General features: G+C 40.8%; 2 protein-coding genes across 2 annotated transcripts; one reads left to right on the forward strand and one right to left on the reverse strand.

The window, feature by feature from the left end:
- Positions 1–333: 333 nt before the first annotated feature.
- si:ch211-153b23.5 (glutamine amidotransferase-like class 1 domain-containing protein 3A, mitochondrial) lies at positions 334–2,075 on the forward strand. The gene is given in 6 exon segments (XM_034232634.1): positions 334–443; positions 876–988; positions 1,175–1,244; positions 1,247–1,348; positions 1,442–1,643; positions 1,735–2,075. Coding segments are annotated over 5 exon segments (675 nt in total). The 5' UTR covers positions 334–443; positions 876–880; the 3' UTR covers positions 1,928–2,075.
- Positions 2,076–2,920: 845 nt separating this feature from the next.
- On the reverse strand, positions 2,921–11,568 carry zgc:174917 (uncharacterized protein LOC565650 homolog). Its single transcript, XM_034232526.1, has 6 exons — positions 11,439–11,568; positions 10,840–11,074; positions 10,664–10,755; positions 3,452–3,591; positions 3,270–3,374; positions 2,921–3,176 (listed from the first exon to the last, which is right to left on the reverse strand). The coding sequence occupies exons 1-6, from the start codon at positions 11,566–11,568 to the stop codon at positions 3,090–3,092; spliced, it is 789 nt and encodes a 262-aa protein (XP_034088417.1). The 3' UTR covers positions 2,921–3,089.
- Between the last annotated feature and the right edge of the window lie 2,230 nt (positions 11,569–13,798).

Raw genomic sequence — 13,798 nt, forward strand, 5'->3', positions numbered from 1 at the left:
TATGTTTTAGGCTAATATATTTCTTCCAACTGTCACACAAAATGTCCAAACATTCATATTATACTAAAAGCACCTGTTATTTGCTCTGTATTTATTAAGCCTAGAAATACAGTAAATTACCTAATACATCTTTATCCATCAAATAATTATCACATTTGTATTGTAGTGTATGCAAACCAGTCAAAATCGTTTCATATAGTAATTTAAATGTTCCTACATTTTCCCCATTGTTGTGCATTGAAATCTGAGAGGGATGACTCAGCATGTTACCTTAAAAGGTAACTGAGTCAATCCATCAGGTTCCTGGTTACCTTAATCCCACCCTTTTGGACAGCAGTGTGGGAGGAGACAGGCACGATATAAAGACTCTGCTTCAGATTACAGCCTCACACCTCTCTGCTGAACTGCTCCATTACACACAGCCTAACCTGCACGTATACAAGGTGAGATATATCTACACTGTCTTCTCTTCTGCTATCTAAACTTAACCTTAAGCTTATTCCTTATATTTTTTAGGAACCAACACATGTTGATTTTAGACTATATTTGTATACATTAATGTAAAGTAGCACTGCAAAATGCATTGAGAGATGTTGAAATGCTTAAAAAGTGTCTTAGACATATTCATTTTACAGTGCTGCTCATTAATTCAGACTCTTCCTGTATCTCGTGCCCACTGGTGTCAACAACAGTGTAACCTGGCAGCAGTAGCAGCTCTCCTGGGTCCCTCTGTCCCCGTGCATTTTTTATGTCAACAAGTGTAACAGGTGGCACTGCAGCAGAGCTCTGCATGTGTGATAGGGAAACAAACAGCAATGTTTAAACAAGGGTAAGACCCATTTGATAAATGTATGTGCTTTATGTGTGTTTCACAGGAACCATGGCAAAGCGTGTTGCAGTTATTCTCTCAGGCTGCGGAGTCTATGACGGCACAGAGGTCCACGAGGCCTCTGCTGTCCTCGTACATCTGAGTCGAGCTGGGGCTAAAGTAAGGGCAAGAAAAGAAGAGAAGTAAATGTACTAAAGTGTATTCATCTGTTTTTGGTCCTATTAAGAAGGACTGCAGTTTTCAGTTTGACGTTTCTCTTCTTTTAGTAAGTGGTTAATGTATTATAACAACCCTAAAGAGATTCCACAGTCCTCAGAGTCTACATTTTGACATTCTTCATTTCAGGTGAAGATGTTTGCTCCAAACACAGAGCAGATGCATGTTGTCAACCACTGTGAGGGGGAAACCCACAGAGGAGGAAAAGAAACATCCTGCAGGAAAGTGCTCGCATTGCCAGAGGTGACGTGACTGATCTGGCCAAGTTGGAAGTTTCAGACTTCGATGCCGTCATCATCCCAGGTTAGGCTGCAATAAATAAATGCTGCAAAGAACAATATCTCATATTTCTCTCTGTTTTATTTAATTATTCGTTTTTGTTCTGTTGTCTTCCAGGGGGCTTTGGTGTGGCAAAGAACCTGAGTGACTGGGCAGTGAAGAACAAGGACTGCACCGTGCAGCCACATCTGGAGAAGCTCCTCAAGGCTTTCCACAAGGCTGGAAAGCCGATGGGCATGTGCTGCATCTCCCCCGTCCTCGCTGCCAAAATCCTGCCCGGCTGTGAGCTCACTGTGGGACAGGACAAGGAGTGTGAAAAGTGTGTGACACAGTTTGGCTTTATCAAATGTCTTTGCATATAAAGAGAAAATTATCTACATTTCTAACTTTTCTTTCTCAATTATCTCCAGGTGGCCGTACGCTCAGACCGCAGGCGCTATGAAGGAAATGGGCTGCAAACACGTCAACACAGATGTGGAGAAAGCTCACGTTGATGTTAAAAACAAGCTGGTCACCACCGCTGCATTCATGTGCAATGCTCCTATTCATAATGTTTTTGATGGAATAGGGGTCATGGTTAAAGAGACACTGAAGCTGGCCTAGGAGGTCACTGATTACACACTGCATGGTTGTGATTAAAAACCTATTGTGATTTTCTATACAAACACGGTGTTCAATATAAAGTTATAGCAGTGATGTCTATGTTGTGTTGTTTTGAGATTTTCAATAAAATACACTCTTGGAATTACAATTTTGAGTTTTTTCTTCTTTTAAAGCAATGAACATTTGGTACACTCCACAATATTTTCATATAGCACAATATACTGTGAATAGTGGTTGTACTTCACATTTTTCTTTTCATAGTCAGATGAATTTTAAGCCCACATATAGGCCAGAGATACCTGTGGTTTTTCCCTTTTTAACACGTTCAAAATCAGCATTGAGCTGCATGAAAAGGGGCAATAAAAAAATGTTACACACCAAAAATGTAAATAGTAAGTTAATCTATGAATGTAATTTTGGCACTGGTAAACCTTTATTTTAGTATGTAGTAGAACCAGAAAAAAAACACTAAAGATAAATGACTGTGCAATGCTATATTCTGAATATCAGTGTGTAACATTGTGTCTACTTTCGTGTTTTATAAAGAAAACCTTGAAGTGCATGGAACAGTTATTTGGGTGAGAGATAACACGTTCATTGAGTCCAGTCCGGTTTAAGGACAATCTCTAGGGAATCTAATTCACCTGAATCAAATGTAAAGTATTGAATCACTGAAGGTGCCTGATTTTATTTATAGATGTTTTACAGATTTCCCCCTAAAACAAGCTGAGTATATACTGTATAGAGGAAGTGCTGGATTAAAAAAAGAAAAAAGAAATACCTCCATTTTGGATAATATTTCAATACTCCATTGATGAGCCTTTACTAATGATGTCTTTCATATCTTTCATTGGGTTGAACTGAGATGTAATGAGTGACCAGTGAAAGTGTTTTCTAATGTTTCTTTTTAATCATTTAAAAACAGTACAAGTAAATGAATATCATTGCAAATTACACAGATTCTGAACATTTAAGCAATCAAGGCACACTATTCACAATCCAGACATAAATAAATACTTCTGAAATGTAGAATAAACTACCATAAAGACCTGTCCTTCTTCTGTTAAACTACATTATTAATCAACATAGGAGACACTTGGTTTGAGTTGAAAACATATTTCAGTAAAGTGACTGTAGCACGTAGGATGAATCTAGGAAGGATTCATGTGGTTTTGTCGGAGAAATGATTGAAGCGATCCGATCCACAGGCCAACATTGTTGCAGCAAATTTCCTGGGACGATCAGGATCCTATCAGCAACATAAAAAAACAAGATCAACACACAGAACAAGTCTGTGAAATTATGATGAAATATAACAATACATCTACCATGTTGATCTCACCTGGGTGGGATGTGCACAGGTGGGAACATAACGGATCACAAGCCCACAGCGCCTTCTCTGGGATGTGTTGGCATCACTGGCATGGACCAGGAGTCCATCATGAATCTGTGAAAACAAAGCCTAATTAATTCACCTTCTTTAATTCAAGCCTATTAAAAGCACTGCACAATAAATACACTCACAGACATCTGGCCAGCTAACAGAGGGCAGAACACAGCCTCATCAGTCTGCAGCAGCTCCTCTGGGATCTCCTGGTTGACTGACAGCATGTTTCCAGGACGGGTGGCCTGGCGGTGGGGTAACATGTCGGCGCAGTGGCTACCTGCAGGGCACCGAGAGAAAAAGTTACACCCTTTTTACAGAGGTGGGAAGTAATGGAGTACAAATACTTCGTTACTGTACTTAAGTAAATTTTTCTGGTATCAGTACTTTACTCCACTACTTATTTTTCTGACAACTTTTTACTTTGACATTTTAACACAGGCTCGTTAATTTAGATTTGATCTGTGTTTGGTGGCGTGATCATTATTATTTAGAGTCATTCCGTGCCTATTGAGTTTAACACGATCCATGTATCCATCATTTCCTTTTCTTCTCTAAAGAAGAGGGACCAATGAGAACTTTGTCATTTTTCCATTGTTCAGCATCGAAACATTCATTAGCTAAAAATTACATGATTGTTCCATTATTATAAAGGGAGGTCAGTTACTCTTTAAAACAGTTGGTAGTTATGGGTACTTTTTACTTAAGTCCATTTCGAAGCCCATACTTCTTTACTTTTACTTGAGTAAAGAAGTTTACTCAGTACTTCTACTTTTACCAGAGTATTTTTAAACCCGAGTTTCTGTATTTCTACTTGAGTATGGATGTGTGTACTTTTGGTATTTATTGTTTGTAATGGGAGTCAATAAAAACTTTATGTGGCTTTTGTCTAGCTAAGGTCCAACCAGCACAGCAGCTTAAGGAACTACAAAATGCGTGTGAATGCTGTAAAATGTGTATGTGTGTGTGTGTGTGTGCATGTGTTTGTATGTGTGTCCCTGTCTGACTGTGTGTGTGTGTGTGTGTGTGTGTGTGAACATATAGTATAAACATCCAGTGTTTGTGTGTGCATGTACCAGTCTGTCTGTGGGCGTGTCTGCTCTGATTAGATGATGTCACTCAGGTGTGTGGCCCCAATCTGCCCAGCAACACCATGGTTACCAACTGCAGCACTTAGTCCCATTAAGAATGCCAGAAAGTGAGCATCAGGGAACCCCAATGAACTGATTTTTTTTTTTTGGGGGGTTTTGTTTGTAAAATGTGAAGATGGGAGCAGTTTATCTAAAGTTTACTTCTCTCTGTTCTGAAGAAAGTTCCGGACACATTTAAAAGACACCTATCATGCTATATTTAAATGATATATTGTAGAGCCATACCTATATAAGGTATATTTATACGTTTCTGTTTTCAAAATACCAAACAGATCATGCATTTTAGCCATGCCTCATTTCACTCTATTTGCTGTTCTCCAGCCCTGTTTTTGCAGGGGGCTGATTCTGTGAGCTGCAGCTGACCACGCCCCCTGCAGGAGAGGGGGAGAAAAATAGATCTCCGTCCTCCGTGTTTTATTATATTATTATATAGAGTCGTTATTCATTTGTTTTAAAGGTCAATAAATAACAAAGAAGACCTTTGACCGGCACTTTTCTAATTTTGTCCGGAAGATTTAAACTTTAACGGACATCTGAAAACTGAAAACTCTGCCGCACGGTCCCCTCGTTCCTTGGAAGAGGCGGAGAGGTGGGTGTTTGTCATCTGCTGGTGGACTAACCGGAGAGATGTACAGTGCTTGCCTCGACGGGGAGGGATTGCATTGAATTACAGCAGCGGGAGCAAACGCTTGCCTCGGGGAGGGAGAAAAAGAGCCACAGCGGAGAATAAACCGAAGGGCAACCATGGCAACCATGCTCGGGAAGTCTTCTTCGCTGCTTTTGTGGCAGACATCAGCGCCACTTACAGGCCTGGCATATGTACTACAGCGTCTCCAGCGCTTTCGAGCGGCAATGGAACGGTGGGTCCGTTTGATATGATGAAGGCAATTGAGCAGGCCAGACTAATTATGCTCCTGAAATCTTTTGAAATTATTAGAGTGTATATTTTGGCTCTGAGAGCAGTTTTAAAATATGTTTTCCGAAGATTTTTAAGACCCTCTACACCAGGGATGGGCAACTTTGATGGTGGTGGGGGCCACATCATTGATGTACTGGCCACCAGGGGGCCGCAGATTCACTTGGAACACACACACACAAAAATTCCATGTGTTGTATGTAATTATTAACAAATATACTAAGTCTGACATCTTCATTGACATTTTACAATCAAAGGGAACATCCCCCAAAAATGGGAACATCCTCTAATAAGCTCACTAAACAAATATCAGTTCACAGAAATATTATTTCATTTTTACAAGTGGCATGTTTGTATTGAACAGGTTATTAAACAGTGGAATAAAACTATTTTAAACTATTGGAAAGCACGGAAAATATGTGTGTATTGAGATTAACCATTAGATGACATACACATGAAGTCATGAAGACTAACCCAGACATTAGTTGTCTAACTTGAACCTAAAACCAGTGCTGGAATTGGGCCGGTACTCACCGGTACGCAGTACCGGCACTTCTGGTTCTGACCCATGGAGTACCGGCACTTCTTGCTCAGTACCGGCATGCTGGCGGTACTCCGGTACTCATGCACCGTGCCAGTACTCAACACTCTCCCGCCGTTCTTATTATACATCCATATATATATATATATACAGCCGCCCGGTACTCAGTAGATGCGTCATGAGGTGCCGAACGGACATTCTCATCGCTCTAACCGCTGGAGTTTCACAGCGGCTGTCAGCTGTTTACTCCTGTCATTCAAACAGAACGTGCTGGAGAGGGGGCGGGGCTTATCTTCTCCATGTAAATACTGTGGTGGAAACGACTATGTCAAAATTAACCTATTTGACCGTGATTTAATAGTAATACACGTTTCAAAATAATAATAATAATAATGCCGAAGTAACAACATACTGAAAACTGTTAGTAAAACCATGTTTTAATGCTTTACAATTTACATAGCTAGATGCACGTGTGTTGTGTTTATGCAGTGCAACTCCCACCCAGTGGGTGGCTATGTAGAGTGATAGAACAGAGCAGGCACGCCCCCGAGAGAAGGAAAGCAAGTCACGTCACAAATTAGCATTTCTAAAATGTTAGCGTGGATTAATAAAAGTGCAAAAAGACAGCGGTTGTCGCCGGAAGAAACTTCAAATACAGAGAATGCTGTGCCTGTGTTGGAAATTGTGTCTGATGGGGAGCTTTCTTTGGTTGATCCTCCTGCTCCAAGTTCTAGTGCATTAGCATTAGCACTAGCTCCGCCGCCTCCTCCAGAGCCTCTAACGTTAGCTGCTGCTGGCGCAACTGCCACCACCAACACCGGGCAAAGCGATGCACCTGACTGCTGGACAACGGACCAGGTGCAATATTTTTGCAAGACCAATGCATGGCTCCTTCTTAAAGATAAGAAGCTAGGATGTCGGATATGCAGAGATGTCAAATCTTTGGGAATATACACTGGACAAGGACTGAAACTGTCAACTGAATGGGGTGAGTGTGCAGTGTCTCATTTCGGTGTTGACAAGGGCAAACAACAAGCTAGCCTGAGAAAAAAAAATCAAAGAACATAAAGAATCACAAGCCCATGTAAAAGCTGCTGACATCCTTACATCTGCTTCACGTGAAACTATTCAACATCAAGTGCAGTCTATGCATAAATCTGAATTAGACACCACTATCAGAGTTTTTCGAACGGCATATAAAATTGGCAAACATAGCCGGCCATTCACAGACATGCCAATTGATTTGAATGTACAGAAACTGATACGGGCTGAACGTGGGCAGGGTTTTGCACTCCAATAAAACCTGTGGCGAAATCATCGACCACATAGCTCATGAGCTGAAGAAAAAAATGGCAAAAGACATTACAGAAAACAAAGAAAACTCTGTGTTTTGGTCGATGAATCTACCACTATTAGTGGTAAAACGGTGCTTGTTGTGTGTCTACGCTCAGCATTAGCTGATGCTGAGCCCGAAACGTTTTTTTGGGAGCTGATCGAGTTGGATGGAACAACGGCTGATGACATCACAAAGGCGTTAATGGAGTGTCTTGGAAGAGATTTTAACGAGGACTTTTTAGGTCAGTGTTTCGTTTCTTTTGCATGTGATGGGGCTTCAGTCATGCTAGGGAAGAGAACAGGCGTTGCTACCCAGTTGTGTAGTAAATTCCGAAGCCTGTTTGTGTGGCACTGCTCCAATCATCGTCTAGAGCTGGCAGTTGGGGATGTGGTCAAGGAGGTCTCAGGGCTCAATCATTTCCAGATCTTTTTTGACAAACTCTATTCCTTGTTCCATGCCTCCCCCAAAAATCAGAGGCAGTTAGCGCAGTGTGCGCAAGCAGTCGGACAGCGTCTCCTGGTGATAGGGCGTGTTTTGTCCATCCGCTGGGTGGCTTCAAGTGAAAGGAGCGTCAGAGCAGTCTGGGAAAACTACCGAGTGCTTCATGATCACTTCACAAATGCTGCAAACGACACGAGCAGGGATTCCAGAGACAGAGCAAAGTACAAGGGCCTGGATGATGTGCTCACATCTGCAACGTTTGTCAGCAATCTGGGACTGATGTACGATGCGCTCACAGAGCTCAGCGACCTCTCTCGGCAACTCCAAAAAAGAGAGATGACACTGCCTACAGCAGATAGGCTCTTAACTCGAGAAATACGAGTTTTTTAATCCATGGTCACCATGCCTGGCCCACACATGACTACAGTTCATACAGCTCTAGCTGAGAAGTCCTTCAAGGGTGTTGCCCTGCGTGAGAATGGCAGGCTTGTACAGATTCATGCAGGTCAGTTTTTCCGCAGTATGGTAGATAATCTGAGACACAGAATGACTTCCACAACCTCCTCTCATGTCAGCACAAGAGAAATCCCATTACATGGCCGGGAGGCCCGGGACAATCAGCTAATCCAGGACATGAAAGTTATCCATCCTGGAAGTTGGCCTGAAGAGGAGTTAGACGTACAGTATGGGGACGTAGAGGTGCTACGTTTGTGCGAAGTGCTGAAAGTGGACAGAAGAGAGACTGTTCAGGGCTTTCGCGAATACAAGGAAACCAGGGCATCCCGTACACCTGCTGCCATGGAGCCTCTACTGAAAGCAGTCCGAACCATCGCTGTCTCCACTAGTGAGTGTGAGCGGGCATTCAGCTGCATGAACGATATCCTTACTGCAAAAAGGAATGCTCTCTCTGTCAGCCGACTGTCCAGCCTGGTTTTCATTAAATGTAATGGACCATCACTAGGACAGTTCAATCCGGAACAGTATGTGAGGTCCTGGCTGGCAAAGGGAAGGAGAAGTGCTGATGAAAGAGCCTGTCCAGCTTCAGCCCCTGATACTGATGTCCCCAAGGCCTTCTGGAGCCTTTTCTAACAATGTGAAGTATATTGCAAAGCAGCTCACCCAGTGAGAAGACTTTTGGCATAATGTGCCGATTTGTACAGATCCTGGAGATAGAAGGACTTCAGACCAACCAGGGAGTTATCTGATCAGCTTGGTGTTCAATGTAACTCTTTACCATGGCTCAGACTTTGTTACTTGCAGTTACAGTTTCTCATTTTAGATTGTGCAAATTTTGCATTTGTTTTTACATGTTCTTTGTTCATGCTCTTTATCATTTTTCTGAGTTGGAAAGTTAGATTGCATCATAGTTTACTTTATACATATTTGTATTCTTCAGTGGTGAAGTATATTGCAAAGCAGCTCAGCCATGTGAGAAGACTTTTGGCACTTTTTCGTTTTTCGTTTTCTGAGTTGGAAAGTTAGATTGCATTCAAAATGTACAGAAATACTTAATTTTGTTAAAGCTTTTTATAAAAAATGCTTCTGACCAGAGCTTTGTTTCCTTGTCATTAATGTTGAACACCACCAGAGGGGCTCTCACCTGAAAGGTCTCTGCTTCATGTGTCTTCAGCAGAAGATCTAGACTTTGATTGCTATATTTTCAGTTAATATTGACCTTACTGAGCTTTAGCCATATCCGCTGCCTATCATAAAAAATGTTAAGTACAGTGAACCTTTCTAAAATATACAGTAGTAAAGAGACAAACCCACCAGCATTATAGTAGCCAAATTCTTGTTTGTGGGCTGTATATATAAAATTGACTTGAAAAAGTTGCTGATTTTAGAGTACTGGCACCTTTTTCATTCCAATTCAAGCACTGCCTAAAACACTTGTAGCCAGTCACTGCATTCCCCTTATTCCACAATAAGGGGAATGTCAACACAGACACCTGTCAGCCCGCACTCTGCTGTTCCTCAGCACCACTCCCCCTCCCTCCCGCTGAAATTATGAATGAAAAGCGTAGTAATCATAGATAACACGGCAGGGTCCGTGACAGTTTGTTTTCATCTGATTTCAAATAAACAAAGTCTTGGTTTTAAGAATATTAAACTTGTTTCGCCAAATTTAGATGATAAAAACAACTTTTAAGCTTGTAAAGGCATAATTACAAGAGGTAACTTAACGTCACAGCAGGCATAACAACAGCCGGTGTTTCTTGTGAGTGTTTCCCCGGGAAACAAACACAATACACACAAATGCGTCACAGATTATTTCGCGGTATTTGAAATCATCTACGCAGCTCGCGACGTAACTAGGAGTCTAGTGGACGGTATCAGTACTACAAGTAAAAATGTTTTATTTTTTATTTATTTTTTTATTAATTACGTTGTTTATAAATTAATCTGAGGGCCGCAAAAAGAGGAGGTGGGGGCCGCCATTTGCCCATCCCTGCTCTACACTCTAAGTGATGATGTCACACACGCCCTGAAGAGTCCCTCCCATAGACAACCATTATAAAATCTAAAACAGCCTGAAAATGTACCAAAACTTAAACGTTGATAAGTCAAAAACCTTAAAAGATATCAAAAATCAGACAAATAAGTTTTATAGCTGAAGGTCTTGTGATCAGTTGGAATGAAGTCTCTAGCTGAAAGTATGTGGAAGAGTAGCATTTGGCGCAAGGTGTAGGTAAAAGAGGATTTGAAGGTTCCTCCCATGTTAAAAAAAGAGTTTAAAAAGCTGAATATTTCAAAAAGTATAAAATATTTTGAAAAAGTTGAAAGTTTCCCATCATGTGCTGAAAAGGCTGAACAGTTTGATATTTGAATGGCTTCTGTAGCTGAAAGTATGCTGAAGTTATTGAGAGCCAAACTATTTGGTGAAATAATAATAATAATAAGAAGATGATTAAAGAATCGAAGAACTATAGTGGAATGCTGTAAACACACTAATAACAGCTGAGGTACCTGGGATGAGCTGGAGGGCGCCGTTCTCCTGCAGTGAGTCATCTAAAGCCAGCCACACAGAGAGGACCGGGCCGCCAGCAATACCCCAATACCTGAAGATAACACATCAACTGTGAGACGAAACGAAGCAGAACAAAACCTCTCAGTGTTTTTTTCTGTAGTTTGTGAATATCCACCTCATGTCCTGATGCCAGGCCACATATGGAAGTTCATCGTTTCTTCCTCCTTCATTCTCCTGGGCGTCAGGTTTGAGTGTCGGGTATTTGCAGATGAAGCGGGAGTCCAGCAGGATAACGTCAGGGCCCAGGATGGCTTTGACCACTTGTATGATTTGAGGGTGTTGGGTCAGGTCCCTCACCCAGGGATATTGAAGGTGAACATTGTGGAGGCTGTACTGAGTGTACTCTTCACCTGGAAACACAAACATATACTCAATCACTGATAACAAGTGCAAAACTACCTATAATCCTATTTCATACATTTTGGGGATTTCTTTACTGTGAATATTTGAACGTCCCCCTGAGTATATTCTGAATTCTCCGAGCCTAACTTCACTTTACTAACACTACTTTTCCAATTTTATATTTATGTTTATTGAAAACCTACTTGCAATAAACAAGATTCTGATTCATAAAAAAACTACAGACAAATCAGACCCACTTATAATACTAGCCTACATTTCAACATTTGGTTCATTACTAGATTTTTACTTATTTCTGTATTACTTTTAATGCTTTTTCTTCCCTTCCCTCCTTCACCTTCCAGTGCTACTTACCAAATTCCTCCTCCAGCTCAGAAAAGGCGCGCTTGGCCTCCCTCAGCTGAGTCTCATTCAGCACAGGCAGCGCGGAGAGGAAGCCCAGCTGGTTGTAGACCTCCTGCAGTTTATTCGTGCATGAAGTCATCTCTAGTGGACAGTTTTCCTGCTGATGCCTCCTGCTTGCAATATTTAAAAGGCAGGGATTGTTTGTGGTGGAGTAGCTGAAGATAGAAAAGTGTAAATACTGTTAGTACTCTGTCAAACATTGTGTTTTCCATCTAGTTTGAATTTAAGCTACTGTAATGCAGACATAAATAGAAAGATGACCCTGCCCAGCAAAGGAAAAACATTTAACTACATTTAATTTGGTCACACTGAGCACCACCTTGTTCTGTAACCAAAATTACCTCGCTGACTGCACAGTCCAAAGGCAGTGCTGAATTAAATTATTTTGCCTCTCTGCAAAGGTACTCTATCTCTCAAAACAATTGAACTTTTGCTCTAAGTGTTGTACTGTACTGTCTGCTGTTCAGTCTCCTCTCTCTGACTCTGAGTACTGTGGCATTAAATACTGCACAGTACCCCTATCTGGAAACTCCTCTTCACATGTCAACATCACAACATTTATAAAATATCATCACATGTGATTTGACACCGGAAGGAAAACTTAATTAAAGGGAAACTCGAACCTTGAACACACCCCTTGTTAATGTTGACTAAAGTAACATAAAACCTTTTCTTACCAGGAACTACAGGGCTTGTGACGTCCTTTGAATGGAAGAAAACACATTTCATCAGGAAATAATTTCTCAGTAATTTTTAGAACCAAAGGCAATTTTTTGGAGCTGTATTTTACTTTGATGTTGTTCCAGACTTTAATGACTGATATCAGGAACTCATTACATTTCCAGTCATCGCCCCCTTATTTTCAACTTTTCTCTTCCTTGTCAGAAGTTAGAGAATGGTTACTGCTCACAGTACAAAGGCACATTGCATTTTCAGTGTATTATTTAATGAGTGTGTGGGAAGGGGAAATCCTTTCTTTTCACATTAGTGAACAACATTTTAGCCAGCATCGTTTTTGTATTTGTGATAATTATTATTCTTACAATTGTTATGGATACACTTAATTCATAGTTTTATTTCAGTTTTTCCCTTATTTCATATTTTTTATTTACCATTTATATGTATTGCTTCATATCAGTAGACTTAGGTGTGTCTCATTCTGCATCAAACTGATTTTGTTCAAAAAAAGGAGGAGAAGGGGGGAATTTAACATTTAATTTGGTGAAAAAGTGAGGCCCTCCACTGCATTTTTAACTGTTTTCTTCTTCATAACCTATCCCTAAAAAATTGCAACAACCTCAAAATCAAATTATAGAAAGCACAAGAAAATAAAGAAAAACACACCCACTCTCTAAATTAAGTGAGGCGAGCTCCAGGCCTAAACGCTATTGAAGAGTTAAGAAAATAAATGACTGTTACCTGTCTGTCTTTCCCTCTTATTGCTTTAATACAGTCCCTTATTTGTTCACGAGGCAATCATATTTGGATATTTCAAATAGGGAAGGAGGAAGAAAGAGGAAATCAATGTCTTTCGTTTCTTAAAAACTGTGGGAGATCAATGTTTAAGAACACATATTGTTGTCTGTGTGGTCAAGAAACAGCAGCATCATCACATCCCTCACAGTGAGTAGAGAGTCATAATTTGTCCTTGTGGGGTTTTTTCAGTCTCCAAGCAGATGACGCATGATGTCATTGACCTTTTAAAGTGATAAAATGCTCACACACAAACATACACAATGTTTGTGTGTGAGCATTTTATCACTCCTTACTTCAATGTCTAAATAACCCCTTGATAGATTACTTGTTATAAACTGTTCCGCAAAACTAACTTCATGTTTAGGGCCGTGATACAGAAAACATGTTGAGGAATGTTTCAGTCTCTCAGAGGAAAATGACAAGGCTGCTGAGTAAATAATACACAGAGGAAAACCCCCAGTGTGACGATATGTGTCAGTATTTTCAGTTCAGTAGAGGACCGGTGACCATGCAGCAGTAAAGCGCTCAGCTTCCTTCAGAGTCAGGAGAAACATTAACTCAGCAGCACACTCCAGGGGCAGGGATCCTCAGCATCTGTTCGGGGAGCGTCCCAACACTGAGCAGTTTACTGTTCTGACATTCCAGTGTCATTGACTTTTATTGTGTCTTTGTGGCTGCATTCATGAGCATAGACACTTCAGGGGAAACAATTTTACAGACTCAAAAGTGATGCAGCATATAAAGAAGAGACAATATAACCTTTAGACGTAAGCTGGGTAACTATTATTACGCTGAGACGTTTAAATAAGTAACAAACTACCAGCACCCTTATA

Source organism: Gymnodraco acuticeps, unplaced genomic scaffold, assembly GCF_902827175.1.
Source record: "Gymnodraco acuticeps unplaced genomic scaffold, fGymAcu1.1, whole genome shotgun sequence".
NCBI classification, from domain to species: domain Eukaryota; kingdom Metazoa; phylum Chordata; class Actinopteri; order Perciformes; family Bathydraconidae; genus Gymnodraco; species Gymnodraco acuticeps.